At 45.5% G+C, this 27,722-nt stretch overlaps 1 protein-coding gene across 1 annotated transcript in view; it reads right to left on the bottom strand.

Annotated features, from left to right (window-relative positions):
• The window catches only part of NEDD9 (neural precursor cell expressed, developmentally down-regulated 9), a 122,078-nt gene extending 95,899 nt beyond the window's left edge, over positions 1-26,179 (bottom strand). Inside the window, exon 1 of the mRNA XM_068994123.1 lies at positions 26,131-26,179. Coding sequence (XP_068850224.1) covers positions 26,131-26,142 — 12 coding nt within the window. The 5' untranslated portion in view covers positions 26,143-26,179. The remainder of the gene's footprint in view (positions 1-26,130) is intronic.
• Between the last annotated feature and the right edge of the window lie 1,543 nt (positions 26,180-27,722).

The raw sequence follows: 27,722 nt of genomic DNA, 5'->3' as shown, positions 1-27,722 counted from the left end.
AGTTCCCCCACCAGGAATCAAACCCGTGCCTCCTGCATTGGAAGCACGAAGTCTTAACCAGGGGACCACCAGGGAAATCCCTGCAACGTTTTAAATTAAGGTAGGATGTGTGATGGAGCTGAGGCTCCAGTATTTTGGCCACCTGATGCGAACGGCCGACTCCCTGGAAAAGTCCCTGATGCTGGGAAAGATTGAGGGCAGAAGGAAAAGAGGGCGTCGGAGGATGAGACGGCTGGACGGCATCACTGATGCAACGGACGTGAACCTGGACAAACTCCGGGAGATGGTGCGGGACAGGGAGGCCTGGTGTGTTGCGGTCCATGGGGTCGCAAAGAGTCGGATAAGACTAGAAGACCGAACATCAACAACAAGGATGTGAGAGCACCAGGTGGAAAACGAGAACCCCACCGTCTGACGAGGTGGTGTTTACCTTGAGGTCATGAACTGGGGAAATTCTGTTTTTCACCAATGGCAGAAGGTATGTTTCCTTCCTCCCTCCCAACCCCGGGCTGGATCTTTGGCTCCTCCTTGCACTGGCCTTGGCTCCCACAGACCCCGAGATGTGTGATCTAGGTGTAAGAGCCCCAGGAAAGAGGCTTGGGGAGGGTTCTCCAAGTGAAGGAGAGAAAAGCTATGCCTGGGGGCTGCAGTTGGGAAGCGCTGTTTCTTTCTTTCTAGCCTCACCCTGTTCGCGCTTCATTTCACATCTGCAGCATGCAAAGGAGAGCGCTGTTGATCCACACAGATACTGGACTGCTATGCAGCTTATCTGGTCTTCGTAACTGTCTGCTTGATTCTCATTTCTCTTCCCTCCTGGTTTGCTTAGTCGCTTCTCTCTAGACCCTGAGGTTGTTGATCTGTCCAAGCCAGCAGGCTGACTCCCACAGCGGTGGGGCCTGGGGAATGAATGGGTCAGTCACACAGGGCTCTTTGTTTTCCAGGCTTCGTTATTAACAGATCATCAAAAGGACGACTGGCCTTGTGCTGGGGTATGGAAAGATAGCCCTGTTGCTTAATTGTTGCCTAATTTAACTCAGCCAAGGATGTGGTTTCTTGACAAGGTGAAGTTTTGTTGAAAGGGGTGTCTGAGATGATGATGTTGTACATCAAACAGCCATATGATTACCTATTCACCTTTCCTTACGAGTGTATTTTATAATAGCTATACTCTTGAAAATAGGTATTGATGTTAAAATTTTATTTTATTTATTAAATTTTTTAAATTGGAGTTTAGTTGCTTTGTAATGTTGTGTTAGTTTGTGTGGTGATAAATGTATATATAGCAAAGTGCATCAGCTCTCTGTTTACATATATCCCCTCTTTTTTGGATTTCCTTCCCATTTAGGGTTTCCTTGGTGGCTCAGAGGTTAAAGCGTCTGCCTGCAATGCGGGGGACCCGGGTTCGATTCCTGGGTGGGGAAGATCCCTTGGAGAAGGAAATGGCAATCCACTCCAGCACTCTTGTCTGGAAAATCCCATGGACGGAGGAGCCTGATAGGTGATAGTCATGGGGCCGCAAAGAGACACGACTGAGCGACTGAACTGAACTAGGTCACCACAAATGACTGAGTAGAGTTCCCTGAGCCATACAGTAGGTTCTCATTAGTTATCTATTTTATCTGTGCTATCAATAGTGTACATGTGTCAGTGGGGTATATAGTGTCAAAAGTCTATATATGAAGTTGAAAATTTAAAAAAAAATTATGGTAACTACTAGTGCAGAGGTGTTATTTAAGACTGGTGAAATGAAAAAGTTGTTAGTAAGTGAATAATTCTCCTTTCTTTTAGATTCTGTAAAAATAAGTACACCAAAAGTGAAAGTTAGTCACACGGTTGTATCAGACTCTTTGTGACCCCATGCACTGCAGCCTGCCAGGCTCCTCTGTCCATGGGATTCTCCAGGCGAGAGTACTGGAGTGGGTTGCCATTTCCATCTCCAGGGGATCTTCCCGACCCAGGAATCTAACCTGGGTCTCCTGCATCGCAGGCAGATTCTTTACCAACTGAGCTACTAGGGAAGCCCAGTACACCAAAGGTTGAATTAAAGCAAGGGCAGGCTGCACTGTGCCACGTGTCACACAGAGCCCCCGAGGCTGAGGCATGCATACTCATCTCTGTCTGCTCACTTGGACTGCCCTTGACGTGGTCCCCGCTGGGTGCCAACCCGAGGCTCCTTTTCCTGCTGGCAAATTCCCTTCTGCCAGTGACTCAGTATGACGTCATCCACATCAACGCTATCAGGGCGGGACGGGTTCTAGGGCTTGTTGCTACAACTGCAGGCAGGATCAACACCCCGTGACCGGCAGAGTACCTGTCAGCAGTTCTCAGCACGTAGTTCAGTATGGAGTTGTTCCCTGGAAAATGACTGTCCCTCTTGGACAAACTGACCCCTCCACGGATGTGACTCCCAAGTCTGATTAGAAATCTGCGTCCAATGGCTCTGACCCCTTGTGCTGGGTCTGTTCCTTCTTTAGTAGCATTTTCCCAAGTGGGGCCCAGAGAGGACTTGCCTGCACTAATGGCCAACGACACTTCCATACCCAAATGTGCTTCCTCCCTGCGTAATAATCACTTTCACTTTAAAGTGTCTTTATCTTGACATCATCTCGGGAAGATCCCCTAGAGAAGGAAATGGCAACCGACTCCAGTATTCCTGCCTGGAGAATCCCATGGACAGAGGAGCCTTGCGGGCTATAGTCCATGGGGTCGAAAAAGTCAGACACAACTGAAGCAGGTTAGCACAGCACATTCTTATCTTGACATCACCTCAAGACAAATCTTCAGATACTGATGGATACATCTTGAATATATTTGTGGATATGACATGAATTCAAAATTTTAATCAATGAACTAGATTTGGAAATGGGAGACATCTTTTGGCCATCAGAGTTATGTGTATAAACACAGAAATGAATTAATAAGTATAATTAAAAAAAACAACCCTACCAATACCAATGAAATGGAAATTACCTGGAGAGAAAACCAGCCTTAACTAAGGGAAATGTCTAAATTATAGAGTTTTAAAATGCAATTCAGTTATTATTATTTATATGCTAATTGACATTCACTCTATTCTGGCCTGCAGTATTTGGAGTGTGTGTGTGTGTGTGTGTGTGTGTGTGTGTGTGTGTGTGTGTGCTGGGTCCTCCCTCCTCTAAAATGTAGGCTCCTTGTTGTTTAGTCTTTGCAACCCCTTGGACTGTGGCCTGCCAGGCTTCTCTGTCCATGGATTTTTCAGGCAAGAAAACCACTGGAATGGGTTTGCCATTCCTTTCCCCAGGGAATCTTCCTGACTCAGGGATCGAACCCATGTCTCCTCCATTGCAGGCAGGTTCTTTACAGCTGAGCCACCAGGGAAGCCCTGAAAGCTCCTTACAGGTAAGGATTTATTCAACCCCCGGGACCTATGCGGAGAAGGCAATGGAACCCCACTCCAGCACTCTTGCCTGGAAAATCCCATGGATGGAAGAGCCTGGTGGGCCGAAGTCCATGGGGTCACTAAGAGTCAGACACGACTGAGCGACTTCACTTTCACTTTTCACTTTCTTGCATTGGAGAAGGAAATGGCAACCCACTCCAGTGTTCTTGCCTGGAGAATCCCAGGGACGGGGGAGCCTCATGGGCTGCCGTCTATGGGGTCGCACAGAGTCGGACACGACTGAAGCGACTTGGCAGCAGCAGCGGCTGGGACCTATGTGTCCATAAGCGCGGCTATTTCTGCTACTAGTGCTTCTGGCCCACTTACCCCAAATCAGTGATCAAAATCCTGCCAACTCATACCTCACCAGGCATCTTTTAACTTCAAGCTCCTTTTAGAGGCATCGGCACCACCACTGTGATACTTCGGCTTTAGGGCACTTACATTCTGAGAGAGGAACAGGAAGGGTTTTGTCTTCTCTCTGTCTTTACTCAGAAGAACCGAGTAGTAACACCTGCCAGGCTCCTGAGGGGGAGTGGAGCCAAACAGTGGTATATGCCGTATAATAACACAGGGTGTACGCTCAGTGTGCATGTGACAGGCTCCTGAGGGGGAGCGGAGCCAAACAGCGGTATACGCAGTATAATACCACAGTGTGTGCATGCAGGGTGTATGTGATGGGAAGCATGAGTCCAAAGGAATTTGAGATGAACATAATGGAATAATGAGGATGAATAGTTCCATTAAGTCTAGTCGAGGAATATCTAGTTATAGGATCTGGGAAAAAAAAAAAACAAAACAAAACCTTATGATGATGGGAAATGAGGCCAGGGTCACGGCAGGGTCTTCAGTGCAGCCGAGCCTGTGTATCAGCGCCCTACGAGAACGGCCAGACGTGCCCGGGCGTGAAGCTACAAGTTAATCATTTTCATTTGCAATGTGGGGCGGTGGCAAAACGCAGGGAGGAAATGTCACGCCATGTGGATGTCTACGGGGAAAGCCACTGTCGCCCTGAGCACCCGCTCTCATCCCTTACACACGGGGGCTTCTGCCTAAGCAGCTCAGAACTCACAGGGAGTGAGACTCCAAGGGCGGTCTTGTAGGTCAAATGCAAACACACCCCAGAACGGCAGCTTAAGTAGAAAGTGGGCGATGGGGAAAGACTACAGTCTTTATTGGACGAAAGGTCAGCATTCACGGGTAAGAAGAAAGAGGTGGTGTTTGGGGGTGGGGAAGTGATGGAAGAGGACATTCCAAAGTACGCTGCCCGGCAGGCTCAGGAACAGGTTTCAGTTAGCAAAGGAAGGAAGCCAGGAACTCTTGCTTTCTGAAGCCCAGGGCCAGGGGCTGGGAAAGAGGCCCAGGTGAGCGCGTGAGAGATGGGCTTGGCCAGGAGCATGAACTAGTCCACGGGGGCGAAGGGCTTTTTGCTGAGCCCTGAAAGACCCAAGGAGCTTAGGACGTTCAAAAAAAAAAAAGAAAAATCCAACTGGACTTTTGCTTACTTTTGCTTAAGGCTTCCCTGGTGGCTCAGATGGAAAAGCGTCTGCCTGCATGGCGGGAGACCTGGGTTCGATCCCTGGGTTAGGAAGATGCCCTGGAGAAGGAAATGGCAACCCACTCCAGTACTCTTGCCTGGAAAATTTCATGGATGGAGGAGTCTGGTGGGCTACAGTCCATGGGGCCTCAAAGAGTTTGACGCGACTTCACTTTCTTTCTCTCTTTTGCTCACAGCCATTCATAATCATCTTAGTTTGCTGCGAAAGGTCTGTGGGGATTGGCACTTCTGTCCCAAGATGAGAGTGGTTTGAGGGGCAATTCTGATTCTACAGCTGATGCTAAATCCACGCTAGGGCAACAGGGACTTTCTCCAGCGACCTGCAGTTTGTGTAATCGTGACTAACAGCTACGTGTGCTGGTTCTCCTCCGTTGGCCTCCCCACCCACTCAGGTTCCCTCTCCTCCGCTTTCGGCCCAGCTTTGCGCCCTGGGAGGCTGACCGCGAGGGCTGCCTCCCCTTCGCTGGCTGGCTTCTCAGTGGGTTCAGAGCTTGGAAGGAGAGAGAGAGACCCCAGTGTTTCTGCCCTGCCCGCTCCTCGCTCTGTATCTTTGGCAGCCGCCCCATGTCTCTCTCCAGCCTGAGCTTTCACTGGATCCTGGTATCACCTCTGCTGCCCTTGCCCTTCCAGACTAGACTGGGAACACCTTCCCACCGTTGCTAGTCTCTGGGAGTCACGACACCCCTGGTTTGCTCGCTTAGCCCTGCCTACACCTCCGGCTCAACACCTTGACCAAACCCCGAACTGCGAACACTAACTCTGCTGAGTGTTGTTATGAGCCAGGCTTTATTCTCAGTCCCCTGTGCTCACTGACCCACTTCAGCCTTCCAAACTTTATTCATGAGGCCAAGGCACAGAAAGGTTAAGACGTTTGCCCAAGGCCGCCCAGTAAGTGGCAGAGTCAAGTCCAGACCCCGGTATCTGAACTCTCAGCTCCCGAGTACTTAACCACTGATTCACCCTAGCTCTTTCCCTAGCTTGAGTCACTTCCTTGGAGCACAGCTGAAAAAATGAGAGCATGAACTCAAAGACCTCTAAAAATGCATGCCCCAGAGATTCATATACGAAAGCTTGCTCACAGGAAAATCTCTCAGATCACAATTCCCTCTTGTTTTATGCCTAATTATGACAGGCTATCAAATTTCCCATCACAGTGGTTCTCAGCCTTAGTTGTACAAGAGAATCATCTGGGGAGTTTTAATCCGTCCCTATGCCCAGGCCGTGCCCTCAACTGAATGCTTCCACAACACTGCAGATGGAGCCCAGGCATGGATAATTTATTAAGCTCCCAGGAGATTTCAGCATGCCGCCAAAATCTGAGAACCACCGTCCTGACCCACAGCGGCAGTTACTGGAAGGCAGGGTTATGAGTGGGCAGGCCTGATGATACAAACAAGGGGTAGCAGCTGGCAGCGGGCCAAGTGGAGAATGGAGAGGAGCCACGGAAAGTTTGCACAAGAACCAATGACAAATAAAAAATAAAGCATTCATTTAGTCAAACTGCTCCTAGGTCTGAAGACATTGTTTTCTTGCTATTACATTCTAATAATGGTCTGGAGTCACTTTAAAAGGTAGAGTTATCGTCCATATACTTTGTTTAATGAAGCAAAGGGACAGGTGTACCCTTCAGAAAACTTTTAACCCTAAAGATTACATCAGTGAAGTTATTCTTAAAGTATCTGGAAGATACGCTTAAAACACAATATTTCGGATTGATCTGTAGATGCCAAATAAAGAAGGAATTGCTATTTGACAACAAACATTTATCAAAATACGCTTGCTGACCTTCAGCAGAAGCTTAGCTCACCTGCTCTTGATTCGTGGTCACGGTTGACATTTTTACATTTTTGGTCCTAACGTGGTGTTTGGCCTTGGCGGAAACAGAGGCTGCTACCAGTGGCCGGTCCTTCTGGAGATGGTCGGCAAAGGGAAAATGCAGGCTTCGTGTGTCTAAATGTCGGATGTGGTCTCCTAGTTGTTATTGTTGGTTGTTCCTTTTGGACTGGGGTTGGAATATTCCACCAGTCTGTTCCTGATGGCAGGCCAAACAACGTTTATTCCTTTCTTATGTTTCTCGTGGCTGGTCTTCTTGTTTACATGCTTGGCTGCACAAAACTGATGTGGGATGTGGTGATGGTTTGCACGCTGCTGAGCGGCTGGCTCTGGTCCACTTGCCGCGCCTTGATGGCTTGCTTCTCCCCCCCCACCCCTTCCCCATGCTGCCCACCCCGAGCTCAGAAGCAGGGCCACTGACCAAGGGGAGATTCAACAGTTGCCATTCCACACCCAAAGAGGACCCTCTTCTCCTTTCACCTGTCTCACCCCTGTATCTCTGCTCCCACTAATGCCTCCCCGGCACCCCCTTGCTCTCAAAGGGCCCTGGTGCTCTTTTTTTTTTATTAGCTCACCATGAAAATACAGATCCAGCCCAGTTCACGAGGGGAACTTTGGGGTGTGGCTCCTGGGGACTGTCTTACAGGGACAGCCTTGCACAGACAGGCCCTGCCGAAGGTCTCATCCTGGGCACTGGTGACATTTGGGGCCACATCGTCCTGGGGGGTGGTCCTGTGCATTGTAGGATGTTTCCCAGCATTCCTGGCGTCTACCCACCAGGTACCAGTGGTATCTCTTCCTCCAGGCTGTGACAGTGAAAATGTCTCCAGACATTGCCTGGGGTGGGGGTGGGGGATTAACATCCCTGGTTGAGGACCACATATGTAGACCCCAAATGTCGACTTCCACTGGATGCTGGGGTCAAGAACTGCAGTCTGGACAAGTTTTGCACCAGAAGTTGGCTGTGAGATGTGCAGGCTGCTGTCCTCTATCAAAAGCCTCGTCATGGGGATGAGCAGTGACTCCTGCTGCTATGGACCCCCCGGCTGATGGGGAACTTTCCAGCAGTCAGAGGTGTCCCAAGGTGAAATGAGTGGCTTCCGGCTGGCTTCCAGGAAGACCCTGGTCTTCCCTTCCAGAGTAGGCTGGTATCTTCTCTTTGCTCTTCCAGAAGCATCCCCACTCTTCTCCCCCTTTCTCTGTGGCCCAGACTCTCATCTGCAGGGACTCCAGGGATGGGCTTCCTTGCCCTCTGGCTTTTAGTTGGAGGGAAGGAGCAGGTGAGGTCAGGCTGTTGATTCCTCGTGTTCCCTCATCCTGCAGGGTCGCTGAGGGCTGGCTGTGCCCCCTTCTGCGTGCTCGGCCTCCTCGGGCCCACGGATGGTCCGGGGGCCTCTCTGCACCAGCCCCGGCGGCTGCACTAACCTGTGGTTTTGCTCTGCCCAGCCCTCAATCGGAGCATCAAATCCTCTGAGTTCCTGTTAAAGTAGGACAATCCAGGTATATCATATATTTCTTGCTGGGACCTTGTGTAGACCACAAAGTTGTGGGGACTTTATATACGTATATATTTAAAATTTTATTTTTAATTGGAAGATAAGTACTTTATAATATTGTGATGGTTTCTGCCATACACCAACAGGGACTTTATATTGAGGGTCCATGGATCTTCAAGGCTTCTTCTGAGCCCCAGATCTAAGAGGCTATGGTAGGCACAGGTGAGTGTTTCAGTGGTCACTTGAACACTACTTTAAGGAGAAAAATTCTTTTATCTTGGCTGAGAGATAATGCATATTTATTCGTAAGTGGCTATATTTGTGTCATTGCCATGGAGGAAAGACAGGCATATTCAGAATGCCAAGCACTAGTGTTGCAGACAGTATCGGTCATTGGATCAAGAACCACTCCAACAAGCCCTTCTTTCTCTCTCAGAATTCTGGCTGTTATCACCCTCCTTCAAGTGGCCATGTCCTTCAAGAGACCCTGGGCTGTTTCTCAGCCCCGGGTTGTGAGTACTGAATTACTTCACTCTTCCTACTAAGATGAGCTTTGGCATGGGTGTGTGATGCATTCGGAATTAGTCGGAAAGGGAGTTCTTCAGAGCGGCTACTAGTAAAGTTTCCTCACTCATAGAAAGACACAGAAGTAAAGACTCTTCCCTTCATCCCACCTCTGGACACTGTGAGGGCTGTGATATCCATAGCTGCAGCAGCCTTCTTGCCACCAGGAGGAAAGTGGAGGAAAGGATCTTGGTCCTCGATGCCATCTTTGAGTCAATGAATTGACCAGACTTAGAGCTACTTTTCTTCAGAGTTATACCATGTGACACAGTAGATGTTCTTATCATTTAAGCTACTTCTACCTGTCATTTCTGGTACTTGGCTAGGAGCCCAAAGTACCCTCATATGCCGCTGTCCGGTATGCACCTCATTTAATCCAGTAATGAACTACAGGGATCAAAAATGTCATGCTAAGCCTCGAAGCTTCTCCATCTTTGGCTGCAAAGAATATGATCAATCTGATTTCGGTGTTGACCATCTGGTGATGTCTATGTGTAGAGTCTTCTTTTGTGTTGTTGGAAGAGGGTGTTTTCTATGACCAGTGCATTTTCTTGGCAAAACTCTATTAGTCTTTGCCCTGCTTCATTCCTCATTCCAAGGCCAAATTTGCCTGTTACTCCAGGTGTTTCTTGACTTTCTACTTTTGCATTCCAGTCCCCTATAATGAAAAGGACATCTTTTTTGGGTGTTAGTTCTAAAAGGTCTTGTAGGTCTTCATAAAACCGTTCAACTTCAGTTTCTTCAGTGTTACTGGTTGGGGCATAGACTTGGGTAACTGTGATATTGAATGGTTTGCCTTGGAGACGAACAGAGATCATTCTGTCATTTTTGAGACTGCATCCAAGTACTGCATTTCAGACTCTTTTGCCACCACCCTTATGGCAGAAAGTGAAGAGGAGCTAAAAAGCCTCTTGATGAAAGTGAAAGAGGAGAGTGAAAAAGTTGGCTTAAAGCTCAACATTCAGAAAACGAAGATCATGGCATCCGGTCCCATCACTTCATGGGAAATAGATGGGGAAACAGTAGAAACAGTGTCAGACTTTATTTTTTTGGGCTCCAAAATCACTGGAGATGGTGACTGCAGCCATGAAATTAAAAGACACTTACTCTTTGGAAGAAAAGTTATGACACCTAGATAGTGTATTCAAAAGCAGAGACATTACTTTGCCAACTAAGGTCCGTCTAGTCAAGGCTATGGTTTTTCTTGTGGTCATGTATGGATGTGAGAGTTGGACTGTGAAGAAGGCTGAGTGCCAAAGAATTGATGCTTTTGAACTGTGGTGTTGGAGAAGACTCTTAAGAGTCCCTTGGACTGCAAGGAGATCCAACCAGTCCATTCTGAAAGAGATCAGCCCTGGGATTTCTTTGGAAGGAATGATGCTGAAGCTGAAGCTCCAGTACTTTGGCCACTTCATGCGAAGAGTTGACTCATTGGAAAAGACTCTGATGCTGGGAGGGATTGGGGGCAGGAGGAGAAGGGGACGACAGAGGATGAGATGGCTGGATGGCATCACTGACTCAATGGACGTGAGTCTGAGTGAACTCCGGGAGTTGGTGATGGACAGGGAGGCCTGGCGTGCTGCGATTCATGGGGTTGCAAAGAGTTGGACACGCCTGAGCGCCTGAACTGAACCGAACTGAACTGAAGCCTCGAAGCAGCATTTGCTCACTCTCTCCTTGAAAATCTTAAAATCTGGCTTCCGCGTTCGCGTGCTCTCCAGGGTTTTCCCTGGCCCCACTGGCTGCCCCATTTCCCTCTTTCTGCGATTCTCCTCTTCTTGCAGGGACTCCTTTTTTCCAGTGATAGTCACCACCTGGGTGCCCTCAGCCAGTGCCCTCAATCTCATCACCACGCGGGCACTGATGGCTCCATAAGCGAATCTCCAGACTGCCCCCCGTTGTTCAGTCCTGTGTATGCAACTGCCTGCTCGACCTGCCTCTTGGCTAGCTGATAGACCACCCCAACTTCACACGTCCCAAACAAGTCCTTGGGGTGTCCCCCCACCCCTGCAAACTTCTCCAGGCTTCTATAGCTCAGTCAAAGGCATCCTCTTTCCACACAGGCCAAAATATCAGAGTCATCCTTTCCTCCTTTCTTATCCCACAACATGGAACCCATGCATGCTCAGTAGCTCCGTTGCGTCCCTTTGCAACCCCATGTACTGTAGCCCACCAGACTCCTCTGTCCATGGGATTTCCCAGGTAAAAATACTGGAGGGGGTTGCCATTTCCTCCTCCAGGGGATCCTCCTGACCTAGGGATCAAACCGACATCTCCTGCATTGGTAGGCAGATTCTTCGCCACTGAGCCACCTGGGAAGCCCACGGAAGCCATACCCTACATCTACTTGTTTAACAAATGTTCCGTTTATTTCTTGTCTCTTTCACCACTGCTGGTCTGAGCCACGAATCTCTCTGTCCTGCACCACAGCGACAGCTTCTGGTTCTTCCTGCTTCTCTGGCCATCCTACCATCAGCCCTCCGCACATGAGCCTCAGGGATTTTTTCCAGAATAAGTCAGATCTTGTTATTTTCCTGCTCAGACACCCCGTGGCTTCCCATCTCACTTAGAATACCCTCAAAAGTCACTATGCTGGCCTACACGGCCCCATTGGGTTTGGTCTCTAGAAGCCCCTCCTGTGATCTCTTTACTGCAACCCTGTGGGCCTCATGCATTTTCCTGGAACATGTTTTCTTTCCCTCAAGCACAAGTCTGCCTTATGACCTTTGCACTGACCACTCCCCACGTCTGGAATGTTCTACCAACAAGCCTCATGTCACATCACTATTTTTTTTTTTAATTGAAGTAGAATTGATTTACAATATTATATTGGTTTCAGGTATACAACATAGTGATTCAACAATTTTTATAGATTATACTCATATACAAAATATGGGCTGTCTTCCCTGCTGTATAAGATATCCTTTTAGCTTATTTATATTATCCTTTAGCTTACTTATATTTATCTATTTTTTAGAAGTTTGTGCCTCTGAGCCCCCTGCTCCTACCTCGCCTCTCCCCACTCCCCTCTGCCATTTGTAACCACCAGTGTATTCTCTATAACAGACACTTTTCACTTTCTTCAGGTCTCCACTGAACTGCCAGCCGTCTCAGAAAGAACTTCCTTTAATCCTCTACCAAACTAGCATTTCTTTTCATTCTCTGTCTCTTCACGCTGCTTTATTTTTTATCCTTATAAAGCCCTACTCCTTGATAATCGATTGCGTATGTGTTTATTTGCTTATTATCTGTCTCTCTGAATTGAATATAATCTCTGTGGGACCAGGGATTTTGTTTTGTTTGCTGCTGTGTTCCTGCACTTTAACAATACCTGGCCGTATACGATTCGCTGAGTGAATGAATGACTTAGACCCAGTATTCCTTTGTTGTATAGCAGGGAGCTTGCATGGGATCTCAGGTTACAGAGAGGGAAAAAAGGCAGCTAGGATTCGGACCCAAACCTGTACTTTTTTGGTCCAGGGCTCTTTCTATTACTTTATACTGTCACCTACCTACGTAAGTTAATGATTATTTTCCTTCAAAGGTAATTCGTGATTTTATAGGGAGCAAAGTCACCTAGCACAGAAATGGGTTTCCAATTGGGCAGTTTGCGTCAACAAGCCAGGAGGGAGATGGTGTGTGTGTGTGTGTGTTTGCTGGGTGCCAAGGGGTGCCAAGAGTCTTCCTGGACTTGGATATCATATCACACCACAAAACCAATCTGGCATATAGCCTGGACTGTTGTTTACCCTATAGCAAGTAGATGCGTTTTAATGAAGGAAGCAGCTTTCTAAGGATTTTAAGAGCAATGAGAGAAAATGAAATGCAACATCCAAATTGCAGGATAGGGAGTCTGTGTTCAGGATTAAGGTCGGGTCTTTAAAGACCAAACCGCCTTCCAGAAAATTCAGTTCAGTCTGAGACATTCAAATCATATGAGAAACATACCTGAAGGTGTTAACCAAGTAGCCTAGTTTAAGCCGGATCAGCTAATAATGAAATCTACCTTTTATTGAGTGCTTACTATGTTCCTGATGCTGTTTATTTATGATAAAATCAACAGCCATTGTTAACATTTATTTGTGGCTTATTACATGACGAGATTGCATAGTTTTAAGTATTTAACAAGTTCACTTGACCCTCGTGAGAACACTTATAAGGAAGGTGCTAGTATTTTCTGCATTTTGCTAATTATAAAACTGAATTCTAGAGGACTGCTCAGCAGTAAGTGGTCAAACTGGGATTTGAACACAGGCAGTTTGACCTACAGGCTGTGCTATATACTAAACGGCATAGATGCGCTCTCTCATTTAATGATCACAACTCTAGGAAATAGATACTATCACCTCCTCTTTATAGTTCCTGTCTTGAATTGCTGTAAAAGGATACAGGGGCTTAAGCCTCTAGTGAGTGCCTTTAGGATATCAGTCTTGAAGACATTGGTCAAGACTAACTCCCTTACGGTTTGTGATTGACAAATCACAATACAGTTCTCTAAACACGGACAACTATAAAACATTGCTGAGAAAATTAAAGAAGACCTAAAGAAGAGGAGACATATAATGTGTTCATGGATCAAAACATTCAATAGTGGTAAGATGTCAGTTCTCCCTAAATTGATTTATAAATTCAAAAGAGCAGTGTTTTTTTCTTTAGAAATTGAAAAACTGATTATAAACCTCATACAGAAGTACAAAGGACCCAGAACAGCAAAAACAAAATAAAACAAACCATAGTTTAAAAATGAAAAAAAAAATGATAAAAGAACAAAGTTGAAGAACTAATGCTACTTGACTTCAAAATTTATAAGCTACACTAATCAAGACAGTGGGTTTTGGCTTAAAGGTAGACAAATAGATTAATGGAACAAAGTCATATACAGACAACTGATTTTTGATAAAAGTGCAAAAAAATTGAGTGGGGAAACACAGTCTTTCCAACAAGTGGTACTGGTACAATTGGTTAGCCATATAAAATAATGAACTTCAATCCATAACTTCTATCATATAAATATTAACTCAAATGGATCAAAGAAAAATGTAAAACCAAAAACATAAACTTCTGGAAGGTAATGTAAGATAAACTGTTTGTAGCCTTGGGCTAGGTAAAGATTCCTTAGACATCACACAAAAAGCACAATCCATAAGAGAACAAACTAATAAATATGGTTTCATCAAAATTTAAAATGCCTGTTCTTCCAAAGACAATGTCAACAGAATGAAAAGACAAGTCATAGCCTGGAAGAAAATGTTCACTCCAGAAAATAATCAAATCCAGAATTGATAAGAAACTCTCAAAACTCAATAATAAGAAAACCTTAAGAATTGACAAACTCTATGAATGGACATTTTATTAAAGAGGACGTATTGATGACAACTAAATGCAAGAACAGACATTCAGCATTATTAGTTATGAGGGAAATGCTAAGCAAAACCATGGTAAGATACCACTACAACTATCTGAATGGCTAAAATTAAAAGCAGAGTACATCATGAGAAATGCTGGGTTGGATGAATTGCAAGCTGGAATCAAGCTTACCGGGAGAAATATCACTAACCTCAGATATGCAGATGACACCACCCTTATGGCAGAGAGTGAAGAAAAACTAAAGAGCCTCTTGATGAAAGTGCAAGAGAAGAGTGAAAAAGTTGGCTCAAAGCTCAAAATTCAGAAAACTAAGATCATGGCATCTGGTCCCATCACTTCATGGCAAATAGATGGGAAACAGTGGAAACAGTTGCTGACTTTATTTTGGGGGGCTCCAAAATCACTGCAGATGGTGATTGCAGCCATGAAATTAAAAGACACTTAGTCCTTGGAAGGAAAGTTATGACCAACTTAGACAGCATATTAAAAAGCAGAGACATTACTTTGCCAACAAAGGTCTGTTGATTTTTGAAAAACTGTCAAGGCTATAGTTTTTCCAGTAGTCATGTATGGATGTGAGAGTTGGACTATAAAGAAAGCTGAGCACCAAAGAATTGATTATTTTTAACTGTAGTGTTGGAGAAGACTTTTGAGAGTCCCTTGGACTGCAAGGAGATCCAACCAGTCCATCCTAAAGGAGATCAGTCCTGGGTGTTCATTGGAAGGACTGATGTTGAAGCTGAAACTGCAATACTTTGGCCACCTGATGTGAAGAGTTCACTCATTTAAGAAGACCCTGATGCTGGGAGGGATTGGGGGCAGGAGGAAAAGGGGACGACAGAGTATGAGATGGTTGGATGGCATCACTGCCTCAATGGACATGAGTTTGGATAAACTCCAGGAGTTGGTGATGGACAGGAAGGCCTGGTGTGCTACAGGCCATGGGGTTGCAAAGAGTCAGACACGACTGAGCAACTGAACTGAACTGAACTGAAAATTAAAAGAAAAACCTGACCATACCAAGTGTCAGCAAGCATATGGAGGAAATGGAACTCTCATATACCGTTGATGGAAATGTAAAATGGTACAACTGCTTTGGAACCCAGTTTGTCAGTTTCTTAGAAAGCTAGGCATTAGACCTACCATATGACCTATTCATTCATTCCTAGGTATTTACTTACCCAAAAGAAAAGAGAATGTCTATCCATGCAAATACTTTTAATTTTCCTCAGTAGAAGGAGTCAGAAAGAAGGTATGTACTATAGGCTTCATTTATTAATATATTAATTTCTAGGAATTGAAAACACAGTGGCAGAAAGGAGATCAATGGTTTCCTGGGACAGGCGTAGAAAGGGGCAGAAGGTGGGATTATAAAGGAAAAAGAGAAAATTAGGGAGCAGGTGATGAATATGTTCATTATCTTGGTCGTAGTAATGGTTTTACAGGTATACATGTATGTCAACACTACCAAAATTTACAGTTTAAATATGTGCAGTTTATTGTATTACAAGTATACTTCAATAAAGCTACTTAAAAAAAAACCAAGTAGTTAAATCTGTAGACATAGGTTTATATGTGTGTGACAACCTGTCATGAAGTCACAGAGTATACAAACCCTCTCCCTAGACACACAAGAAGACAGGCAGATAGACACAAACATGTACACATATTAATAAGAACACCTAGAGACTAGAAACAATACCCTCGAGTTTTCAGGCTATATTCTTTATCTCCTCTGTCTCTGCCCTTTATTGATGTTCAGTCACTCAGTCGTGTCTCTTTGTGACCCCACGGATTGAAGCACACCAGTCTTCCCTGTCCTTCACTATCTCCCGGAGTTTGTTCAAACTCATGTCCATTGAATTGGTGAGGCCATCCAACCACCTCATCCTCTGTTGTCCCCTTCTCCTCCTGCCCTCAATCTTTCCCAGCATCAGGGTCTTTTCCAGTGAGTTGGCTCTTTGCATCAGGTCGCCAAAGTCTTGGAGCTTCAACTTCAGCATTAGTCCTTCCAATGAATATTCAGAGTTGACTGTCCTTTATGTACTGTCCTGTAAACTCCTGAGGTTCTGTGGTAGAGCTTTCTGAGCTTATTTTCACTTAAAAAGGATTGTGTGAACACTGAAGCCTTCAGTGTACAAGATTTCAGACAAAGTTGTAAGAAGGAGAGTGGAGAAGGACCTACCTGTATAGCAGAAGGGAGAAGGGACAGGGCTAAGATGCTAACCCATCACCTGGTAGGTGAGAGGTGCCACTTACCCTTTCAGCTTCTGGAAGCTGAATTTTATAATGAGCTGTCACTGTATTTATCACCTAGCAATTACTATAATTGAATAAGGTGTGAAGAAAACCTGGAAAACATTAGTTGTCAATGACCGTGGTATCTTTGATGAAGCTGTCTATGGTAGGGTCCCAGATGTAATTGAAAATCAGCCCACAGCCTGTTAAAATGGTCTCGGTTCTTTACGTCCCTTCATTCTATGTACTACTTCTGGCTTATAATATGGCAATTGTTTTGTCAGATCATGAAAGGCAGTCATATTATTAAAATATCTTGATCTTGACTTTATATATATAATTCAGTCAAAATTGAGTAAGGCTGGTCAGCTGCAGTTCGAGAAGAGTATGGGACGAGCCTGAGCTGTTGCTGAGTAATATTACTTCCTGCACAGGTGCACCCCATAAAGTGATGTTTACCTCAAAGTATATAGCATGGTCTAACGTCTGTTAGCTTCATAAAACTGACTTTGTTGGCATGCTCAAGGTGGAACGGGCTCACAGCATCAGATAGAGTTAGAGCAGTTTAAAGTAAATGCGACCGGCTAGTAGACCAGAAAGGTGTGAGACAGCTCTGCCAGGAGGCTGGCTGCACGAGGAGCCACATCATGACAAGGTCGAGTGGTGTCCAAAGAGTCATAGTTACTGACAGTGGTTTGAGGCACTTTGGCCCACAGTAGGGATGCTCTCAGTAAGAGAGCCATACCGCCATGTCCAACACTCCCAAGACTTGTCTTCCCTAGACGGTTTCACGTTGTCGGGCTCTGCCATCCAGAGGGCTTCTGTGACCCTCTGACTCTCTTAACTGCTCCCTTAGCCACCCAGCTCCTGTTTACACAGCCTTCATCCAAACCACTCCGTTTTCTACCCATGAACTTAAAATCAAATATATACTCTCCTTGTTATTGTACCCCTAGATCTGTGGGGCTGAGGTCTGAGATGCTCCCATATACTTCTATTTGCCTTACTTCCACAGTGGGCTATTTATATCCATCCTGCTTTTGCCATTTAGTATGCATTTGATCTATGCATTTTACTAGTTCCACTCTGAAAGCAACCTTATTTCCAAGTTCTGTAAAGACTCTTAACCAGCCAGCCTCTATCTCTCCTACTTCCCATACTGACCTTGTTTTGAGCTCAAGCTTTGCCATAGATTAACCTGAGTTCAATGAATCCATTCATCTTGCTGTCTTAATAAGCTGTCACTCTGTTTCCCCAACTTACAAGAAAAAAATTTTTTTGAAGAAGGGGAGGGATTTTCCTGGTGGTTAAGACTCTGAGCTCCCTGTTCCCACTGCAGGGGGCAAGGGTTCGATCCCTGATCAGGGAACTAAGATCTCCTATGCCTGTGCGGTGCAGCTGAAAAAAGAAAAGAAGAAAGAAGGGGTGCAGTGGGCATGGAAAGAAGAGAATGAGGTAGAAAGACTGCAGAATAAAGGCACATGTAGTTAAATTCTATACTATTTTTAATATCTGATCTGTAAACATGAAAATGTGATTGTCCTTTGGCTAAAAATATAATTTGGCACTGCTATATATCTAATTCTATTATTACTGTTACTTGATTTTATGTGATAATGTTTGGATTAGATCAGCACCTTAATTTCCAGCCAAGTGGAAGTTATTATTTTCATTTCTTTTCCCAGTCTCATTATTATTGTGGCAGAGGGGAGACCTCAGAATATTAACTAGTTTGACAGAGATTCTTGAACCTAAGAGAACTAATGTGCAGCCTTTACTCAGTGTCATATCTCCAGATGAGAAAGTTAAAATCCAGGCAAAAAAATCCAGATATAGAACCTTCATGATGATCAAGTCAGAGTTTAAAAAAACAGATACATAACTGAATGTTCAGTAGACATTGATGGAGACAGTCAGAGATGTGGCCAAGGTTTCTCCAGGCAACTTTCAGAGCCTGACAAGGAGACCAGCCTTCCCTGGCCCACTTCCTCATTCTGTATCAGGTATTTTTGGGAAACCTCTGTTTGTTTGTTTTTTTTCTCACATTTGATTTCAACTGTGAGGAGGACGTCCGGGCATCTTTTTCGAAGGACAGTGTGACGGTTGGGAATGGGGATGACACCATCCAGACTTTCTCTCTCCATAAACTCTGTCTCCACCTTTTAAGCTCTCTTGGTAGAATCGAGCACAAAACACAAGCCCCAATAGGTGACTCTGGCCTCTGAATAAAGCATTACAGGGTATTCTGTTTCTATTTTTCTTGACTTTCCGCAAAGTAATTTCATATCCCTTGGGAGCCAAGAGGCATTTCCTGTAATTAGGGTTTGCTACTGGCACTTGCTCCCTGAAACACTCATCTGTCCAGCTCCCAGGCTGAGAACTGTGCCGGAATTGTGGGTTCAGAGCAGGGGTGGTCATAGTCCTTCTCGCCCTGGAGTCCTGGATAGAAAGTTCTAGAAACAATACTCCAACTGTATCTTGAGATTTTTATGAGCCTTTTATACACTAATTGAAAGCAACAGGAATGGGCAGGAGCCTCTTGGCCAGACTGAACTGCTGCTGATTAGCTGTGTGATGAGCTGTGTGTAACTCAGGCTTTTGGGGTCTCTGTTGCCTCAACCGAAAAAAAAAAAAAAAAAAAACAAGTAACAAAAAACTTGAAGGGATGGAAAGCAAGAGGCATTTGAGGACTCTCTGAGGCAAACACTGTTATCATCTTCGCGCTTCTTAGTTCTCAGCCAGTAGCCTGCTGGTGGAAGTGACTTACTCCATGTTTCTGGTCTGCTCCCTAGAAGGTGCCCCACCCCTTCTTAGCCATACTGCTGGAAGGGGCGGACCCTGAGATGGTGGGGCCACATGATGGAAAGCCCAGATTCCTGAGGACAGCTGCCCAAGAGAGCCATGGACTCTCACAGGAGTGAGGACCGAACTGTACTGCGCTAGCCCCCCAAGATTATACAGGATTTACTTGTTATTGCAGCTCACACCAGGACTACGCTGACTAGCATGTTCTTCCAGCTCTAAAATGCGGCATCTAATAAACAGCAGTCATGTATGGATGTGAGAGTCGGACCATAAAGAAGGCTGAGCGCCGAAGAATTGATGCTTTTGAACTGTGGTGTTGGAGAAGACTCTTGAGAGTTCCTTAGACTGAAAGGAGATCCAACCAGTCAATCCTAAAGGAAATCAGTCCTGAATATTCACTGGAAGGACTGATGCTGAAGATGAACCTCAAATACTTTGGCCACCTAATGTGAAGAATTGACTCATTGTAAAAGACCCTGATGCTGGGAGGCAGGAGGAGAAGCGGGCAACAGAGGATGAGATGGTTGGATGGCATCACCAACTCAATGGATATGAATTTCAGCAGGCTTTGGGAGTTGGTGATGGACAAGGAAGCCTGGCATACTGCAGTCCACGGGTTCGCAGAGAGTCGGACATGACTGAGTAACTGAACTGAACTGAATAAATGGCAAGTACAGATCAGAGATAGAAAGAGATTTGAACAGAGGAAGGAAGCTGGATGTCAGGCTGCTATTTACTTGGATGTCTTTCTCAAAGATGAGTCTCTCAAAGAGATAGTAAAAAGTCAGGGGGTCTGTGGGTAATACTTCAGTTCAGTTCAGTCGCTCAGTCGTGTCTGACTCTTTGCGACCCCATGAATTGCAGCACGCCAGGCCTCCCTGTCCATTACCAACTCCCGGAGTTCTCCCAAACTCATGTCCATTGAGTTGGTGATGCCATCCAGCCATCTCATCTTCTGTCGTCCCCTTCTCCTCCTGCCCCCAATCCCTCCCAGCATCAGAGTCTTTTCCAATGAGTCAGTGAGGACAAAAAGCTCGCTGACTCCCGCACTCCTGATGTTTGTGGGGAGATGGTGAGTGCAGAGTCACCTCTGACTTCTCAGTGGCTGTGATGTTTTTGTTGTGCTGCTTCTAGAATTTTCTTTTTTTTTTTTTTTGGTCCCATGGAAAGTGATCAGGTCTAGGTGGCTACTGACCATTTCAAGGGAAAGAGCTGCTCTTTCCATGTTTTTAGTTTAATCCTTTTCCAGATCAGATTCCCTCAAGAAAGTGTTCTAATCCCAACTTAATTTTACTGAGTGAAAGTACCATTTTCAAGAAACCCCCAAAGCTTCATACTTTAGAATAAATGAGGCCTCTCCATGGGAAAAGAAAGCCAGAAGAATTGACTGGGAAAGCACGTGGCCCCATGTCAAACCGGACCTAGGTCAGATGTCTCTTTGACAGTGTTGGTTCTTCAGGGCTTTGTGATCCACAGTCGAACATAATCAGCCCTCAGCGTTCCCACCCAGGGGAGCTCAACCTGACTTGATTTAGATGAGAGAATTCAACCTCTGTCCAGATGTGTTTCTTTGCAGGCGCAGCAACTCTTACCCATGCAGGACACTTCATCCTGGAATATGCTTCCCATTTTGCAGATAAGCTCAGGGGATTTGCATCCCCCGATATGATCTCTGTCTGCACTAAATTGCCCCCTAGTAGTGATTTATACCCCAATTAAAACTACATTATTGAAATGGAGAGTTGGTTTGGTTGTACACCAACATAATTTATGCATGTCTTAGTTTTGGAATAAACTTGGTATTTATGCAAGGGTGTGAGGTCTTTGTGATGGGAGGTGTATTTTCACATTGACAGAGCTGGTGATAGTGAAGGACAGTGGAAGGAAATGTCCCCAGACATCTTTAGATCACCCCAGAATCTGAGAAATGTCCTCCTTCGAGTTAGGAGATGAATTGTCTATTTTCCATTTGCTGAAAGAAAGGGAAGGCAGCTAATTCTTTTTGGAGGGCTTCTTTGCATGAAACATAGTGCTAGCTGCTCTAAGTCCATATTTCTTATTTAAATCTTTCAACAGTCTAACGTAAGTTGGCATTATTCTCCTCACTTTGCAGAGGAGGAATCGGAGGTGGAGAGGGGGTAAGAAATGTTAGTAAAGAGTGGGGTTGAGATTTGAATCCTATCTTTTTGGCTCCAGAAAGCATCCTTCCCCCACTAAGCCACTCCGTCACCATCCTGCTGGGCTTTCTCTATGTGTGCTGAATTGGGTTCCATGTTTCAGGGTTCAGAATTAGTCACCTTTTAACCTACTGAGAGCCGTGATGAGAAATTTCTCAAGAAGATGACGGTGAATCCTTCCATCCGTTTAGGGGACGTCCATTCACGTGTGTTGCTGTGGACCCTGCAGAGCATTGACCGGGGGCCACTTGAGACCAAGCAATCATCCTGTCAGTGCCCGGAGACTCAGCCACTGGCAGCTGCTGGCTGAGTGCCCCCGAGACCGTCCTTAACCGAAGACAGCGTCTCAGGCTGGTCTCAGGGAGGTCATGCCTCCTCCCTGGGGCAGTCCACTCCCTGCGGCTGGCCCACCCATTGGCTTCAGTTTCGGACCCTCGGAAGGGCCACCCCAGAGGGTCTGTGCGCTTAGCTGGGGCCTTTACTGTGACTGCGCTGCGGCCCAGCCCTCTCTCCGCCTAATCCTGCTTCCTTCACTGCTCGTACATGATGGCTCCCCATCACCCCCTGCACGCCATTCTCCGTCTTTCCAGAGTTTGCTCCCCTGGGAACTCGACCTGTGAGGCTGCTAAACCAAATCTTCCCTGTGGATTCGTGTAGCGTGTGTTTAGTCAGTGTTCTGGGCTCGCATGCCTTTCCAAATTCATATGCTGAGGTCCCAGCCCCCCACGTCTCAGAATGTGACCTGGCCTGGAGATAAGGCCTCTGAGGAGGTGATGAAGGTGAGGTCATCAGAGCAGATGCTGCTCCAACAGGACCGGTGTCCTTGTAAGAAGAGACGAGCGCACAGGCACGCAGAGGGGAGACCACGTAGGACACGGAGAAAAGATGGCCGCCTCCAAGCCAAGGAGAGAGGCCTCAGGAGAAACCAGACCGCTGCCAGCTTGAACTTGGGCTTCCTGCCTCCAGAACCGCGAGAACATACGTTTCTGTGAAGTCACCCGGGCTGGAGGACTCCATAATGACAGCCCCTGTGGGCCAATAAAGGCAGATTTCGAGGTACTACATTTCTGTCCGTCTTCTTTCATCTTTACTCTCAAGGAACAACTCAGAAATCTGAACAACTTAAACAGTCTTTTTAGATGGGAGGAGGTAAGGTAATAATTCCCAGTAGACAGCTTTCATATTCTCTAAAATATATCAAAATAATCATATTTTTAAAGAGGTGAGAAAAGAGTATGTGAACGACCCCCACTTCAATGTATTTTCCTTTTTAGGATATTTATCACAAGCCTATAAATCCACCATCTGACAACTAGTTTGGACCAGGAGTGAACTTATATTTAATGGGAAAAAAGGACACCATTTTCAAGTTCTGTCAGTCAGCGCTGGCCTCTGTGAAGCAAAGATTCAGCCTGGCTTTCTTCTTTAGAGAAACGCTAACAGACCATGTCCAACTGCCAGCTTCCTGCCTTCATACAAAGGGGAAGAGTCAGCGACGCCAGAGAAAAAGCTTTGCAGTTTAAAGAGTTTTTTCCTTCAGTTTTTTTCAAGCCAGCCTTTGACTCTCCCCCAGCAGTGTGTTGGGGAATGTTTAACTCCCGGCTTTCTAAACGCAAAACAACATGAAGCAGTTTCTGCCGATTTCTGTGCTGTAAATACCCGACCATGGCTGACATCAAGAGACTGGGGAAGAGTGCGAAGTAGGTCTGGGGGCTTGACCAGCTGCCCCCACACACACTGACTCCAGCTGGATGCAGAAGAAGGCTGCTCGCTGGCCTCTCTGCAGCCCTCAGCTGACCCTCCAGGTGGGAGCTGCGTTCTCCACTTTCTTTTTTTTTGTTTGTTTTAATAAACATATATTGATTTATTTGAAAACGCCGGGTCTTAGTTGCGGCAGGCAGGATCTTGTTCCCTGACCGGGGATAGAACCCGGGCCCCCTGCACTGGCAGCACAGGTCTTAGCCACCGGACCACCAGGGAAGTCCCTCCACTTTCTCCTCACGCTGATATTTGCACTGATATTTGCTTCAGGGCCTGCCGGTTTTTGCTGAGCTCTTTGGTAAGTGCTTCCTTTTAAGAGTGTTTATGGATTTAGCACAGGTCTCCCCAAACAACCTTTTTGGGCCACATGCCCAAAAAGCTTTTTTCCTGGGGTCTTCACTGTCACTCTTGGAGCCAGAAAACCACAGCCTGAGGGGTCCCAGGAGATCAGCCACGTCAGCGTAAGCCTGACTCCCAAAGGCTCATCATCTCTCTGGACTCTCCTCACACTCTGCTTCTCCCATCTTCCCCCTTAGTGGTTCAGTTTAGCTGCATAGACTTTATTTCACCTGTGCTATAGGACTCCAGGTCGCACTGGTTTTCGGGTGTGCTCAGTAGCTCAGTCGTGTCCAGCTCTTTGCCACCCTGTGGTCTCTAGCCCGCCAGGCTCCTCTATGCACGGGGATTCTCCAGGAAGGAGGACTGGCGTGGGTTGCCATTTCCTACTCCCGGGGATCTCCCAACTCAGGGATCGAACCTGTGTCTCTTGCGTTTCCCTTATTGGCAGGTGGGTTCTTTACCACTAGCACCACCTGGGAAGCGGTCCCTTCCCCCTCGCCAGGTCTGATTGGTGGGCTTGCCAAATGCAATTCTAAGCAACTTACATACATAATCGTCAAGAGAACCCCTTGAGGTAGATACTATTCTCACCCCCATTTTATAGATGAATAAACTGAGTCAAAGAGAGGTTAAATAACTTGTTCAAAGTGCTGCTACTCGTCAGTGGTGGGATTGGGATTCAGATCGGGCAGTCTGACTTCACGGCCATTTGTGCAGCTGGCACACCTACTCCCCTTCTCCCCGAAGAGCAGCAGGAATATATCCTTAGGAAGCCCTGACAGCCGGGAGTGAATGCTCCTTTTTAATAGGTGATGCTGAGAACTGCCAAATATTTGCATCCTCCATAGTCTACTGTCATGTAAGTGTGTGTGTGTGTATGGAATATTTTAAATAAATTTCAATGATGAGAAAAAAGAAATCACTCCAAAGTTGTGAAATTAATGATCTCAAAGATCCCTTGGACTCTGAATGTAGATAAGCAAATTGAGGATTCCGGGTGGTAGGAGTGTCTGGTTTTCAAGTTGAAGGTACCAAAAGTTGAGAAGCAATCTGTATTTGAAATACCCCAGAGCTAATATTCACTGCAGAGACTGAAATGAAATGAAATACGCCTTGCTTTGGAGAAGGCGATCTCCTCTTGTTCCCTCCTCTTCTTTCTCCCTTTCTTTCTTTTTCCCTCTCTTTCTTTCTTCTTCCCTTCCTCTGCTTTTGTCTCACTTTAGGAAAACTGGCTGAGCAGGTAGAAAAAAATGAGAAGAGGTGCTTTTTATTTCACTCTTCATTAGGAAATTAATTCACACTGAATGCCTTGAGGAATCACAAACGTAATTTGCTCCAGTTTGAATTCATACTTGGGTGGAGGCCTCCAAGTGTCCAATTCTGTCACAGATTTTTGTCATAGAACCCTAGAACTAGGGAAGATTTTTAATAGGCCTTTAACTTTCAAACAGTACAGTGGTATGACAACCTAGCTGGTTGAATAAAAGAAATCCTTTCGTTACTTAAAATATTTTAAGAATGTATTTGTCATTTTGCTTAACTGACAGCCGTTTACGGAGTTTTCTTATTTGTGTTGATGGTTAGTTCTTATTTGATAGAGACGACAGATTACTGATCCCAACCCATAAAGGAATTAACTTTTTTTCCATTGAGCACAAGTTACTTTATGTACGCTTTCTCATTTCATCCTCAAGACAGTCCTTCTATCACTATTTTATAAACTTGAAAACAGATTCAAAAGTCTCAAGTTAGTGGAGTGAGGCTTAAATCCAGGTCTGTCTCCAAGGGTACCACGCAAGAGCACGCTGCCTGCCTCCACTAGAAGTCAATTAATAGGCGAAATTACACATGGCTTCTTTTACTTAATTTCCATAAAACCTTAGCAAGCCTTGGTTCAATAGGAGGATGGATTCTTTTAACCCTAACCTCCACCCTAGGCCAACATGTTTTCTTATGGAACGGCTGAACGGGAAAGGATTGGTTTAGAGATAATTGGCAGACAGAGAGAGGAGACACCAGAGGACTGGCTAATTGGTAACCTAGGTCAGGAGTCCCCGACCTTCAGGATCTAATGCCTGATGATCTGAGGTGGAGCTGATTTAATGATAATGGAAAATAAAGTGCACAATAAATAAATAATGTCCTTGAATCATCCTGACGCCATCCCCATCCCTCACCTCTGGTCCTTGGAAAAATTGTTTTCCATGAGACCGGCGCCTGGTGCCAAAAAGGCTGGTGGCCAATGACCCAGGTGATCAGCTTCTGATCAGTTCAGAAGTGCGACCTCCAGACTTGCTAGGGCACTAGTACACGAGGTGGAATATTCTGCCTCTGTCCCAAAAGATTCTTCCCCTGAGATTTCTGAATGGAAGAGGGTTTTCTGTGGGTATCAGCACATCCATGTAAAAAGATTCACCTAACAGAGCAAAATCTGGGGGCCTAACATCAACCTTTCAATTTCAAGTGTTCGTTGCAATCCTGGGTGGGAAATGGAATACCATTTCTATTACTGTTTCAAATGCATTCGTCTGAGTTGGACCACACATAATGCGTGGTTTTTTCAATAGTACTCACCCTTGCCCACATTTTCCCAGGTTCCTCTCTGTCTCTTACGCCAAAGAATGCTGGAGCTCTGGGTCTTGAAAAGGATGATCCCAGTGTTTTAGTTGGCTGATCAGGTTCTTCGTTTTCATTGCTCTACTTAAAGAACACACGGTGTTCTCATGCGGGTGTACGACATTAGGGAGCTCACAGCTTCCTGGGCCTGAAAAGAGAAGTTAAAAAGAGTGGGTAAACTCTGGCAGAGGCCAAGATGCTTTTCATCACTTAAGGGTGGCATCACAGGAGCTGGAAATCTTGTTAATAGAATCCATAGTCTCAGTAATAGAGTTGTCTCATTAATGGAACCTATCATTCATTCACACAGTCAAGGGTAATATTTATGGAAAATATATTATGGTAAATATATTTTTTATTATGCATGAGCTGAAACCTTAGAGATGCACAAAGTATGGTCCTGTTCTCAAAGAACTCACAGTCTAGGAGGGCAAATGAAACAATCCGGTCCTATAAAATGTTACAGCAATTCTGGCAGAATGAGAAGCGGGTCTGGTAAGGGCACCAAGGAGGGAAAAAGTAAACGTTGGCTGGAGTCTTGTGCAATGGGTAGATGGTAGCCAGGTGTTTCTTACTGGGGTAAAATGGTAGACACGAGTGATCCTTCATTGTCTGTAACCTACAACTTTCTCTGTCATTGATTTCCCTTCTTTTTCTGCACCTCGACCTCCCTGCCCCACTTGCCGCTGCTGCTGGTCAGTCGCTCAGTCATGTCTGACCCTTTGTGACCTCGTGGACTGTAGCCTGCAAGGCTCCCCTGTCCATGGAATTCTCCAGGCAAGAATACTGGACTGGGTTGCCATTTCCTTCTCCAGGGGATCTTCCTGACCCAGAGTTTGAACCTGGGTCTTCTGCTTGGCAGGCAGATTCTTCACCACTGAGCCACCTGAGACGCCCCCATTCCCCTTTAAACTAATCCAACATGCTGTTCCTTTGATGATCTTGAAATGTGCCTGGCTCCAATTTTTGGCATCAACTTGTGAAGGTCCCTGGAGCCATATGCTTTTCTTGTTTCTCTAAAATGAGGAGAACTGGTACTTTGGCGATGAGCCTTTTAAACAGCTCAGATACAAAGCCCGGAATTTGACTTTTTGCAAAAAAAAAAAAAAAAAAATTGCCTGGGCTTTTGGTTGGTTAGTACTGGCCGGTTTTTCACTTCCTGTTCATCATCTCTCAGCCATAAGGTTCAGTTTTGGTATGAGGTATGTGTGTATCTTTATAGGCCATAGTTGAAATATATATTTTTAGAAAAACTCTTGATACTTAAACCATGTGGGGCATTTGGAAGTCTTTTTTGAGAATCAGGAATCTGAATCTTTGTAAAAGGAAAGTGTTTTTCCCATCAAGAATGAAAAATAAAAACTAAATGGATGTTTTAAACTGTGGAGCAGAAAAATAAGGATTGTGTCTAAGACATTGTAGAAGCTTGGTAAACTGTGTAACAAACCCTTCAGCTGCCTCAAGGCAGAGAATTCTTTCTAGCAGTGCTTTCCAACTGGAGGGGAACAGGGAGCTGGCTGCCTCTCACTTCTCTTAAGATGGGAACGTCA

Source organism: Capricornis sumatraensis, chromosome 22, assembly GCF_032405125.1.
Source record: "Capricornis sumatraensis isolate serow.1 chromosome 22, serow.2, whole genome shotgun sequence".
Classification (NCBI taxonomy): domain Eukaryota; kingdom Metazoa; phylum Chordata; class Mammalia; order Artiodactyla; family Bovidae; genus Capricornis; species Capricornis sumatraensis.
Note: the sequence above shows the minus strand (reverse complement) of the source record. Positions and strands in the feature narration are given on the sequence as shown.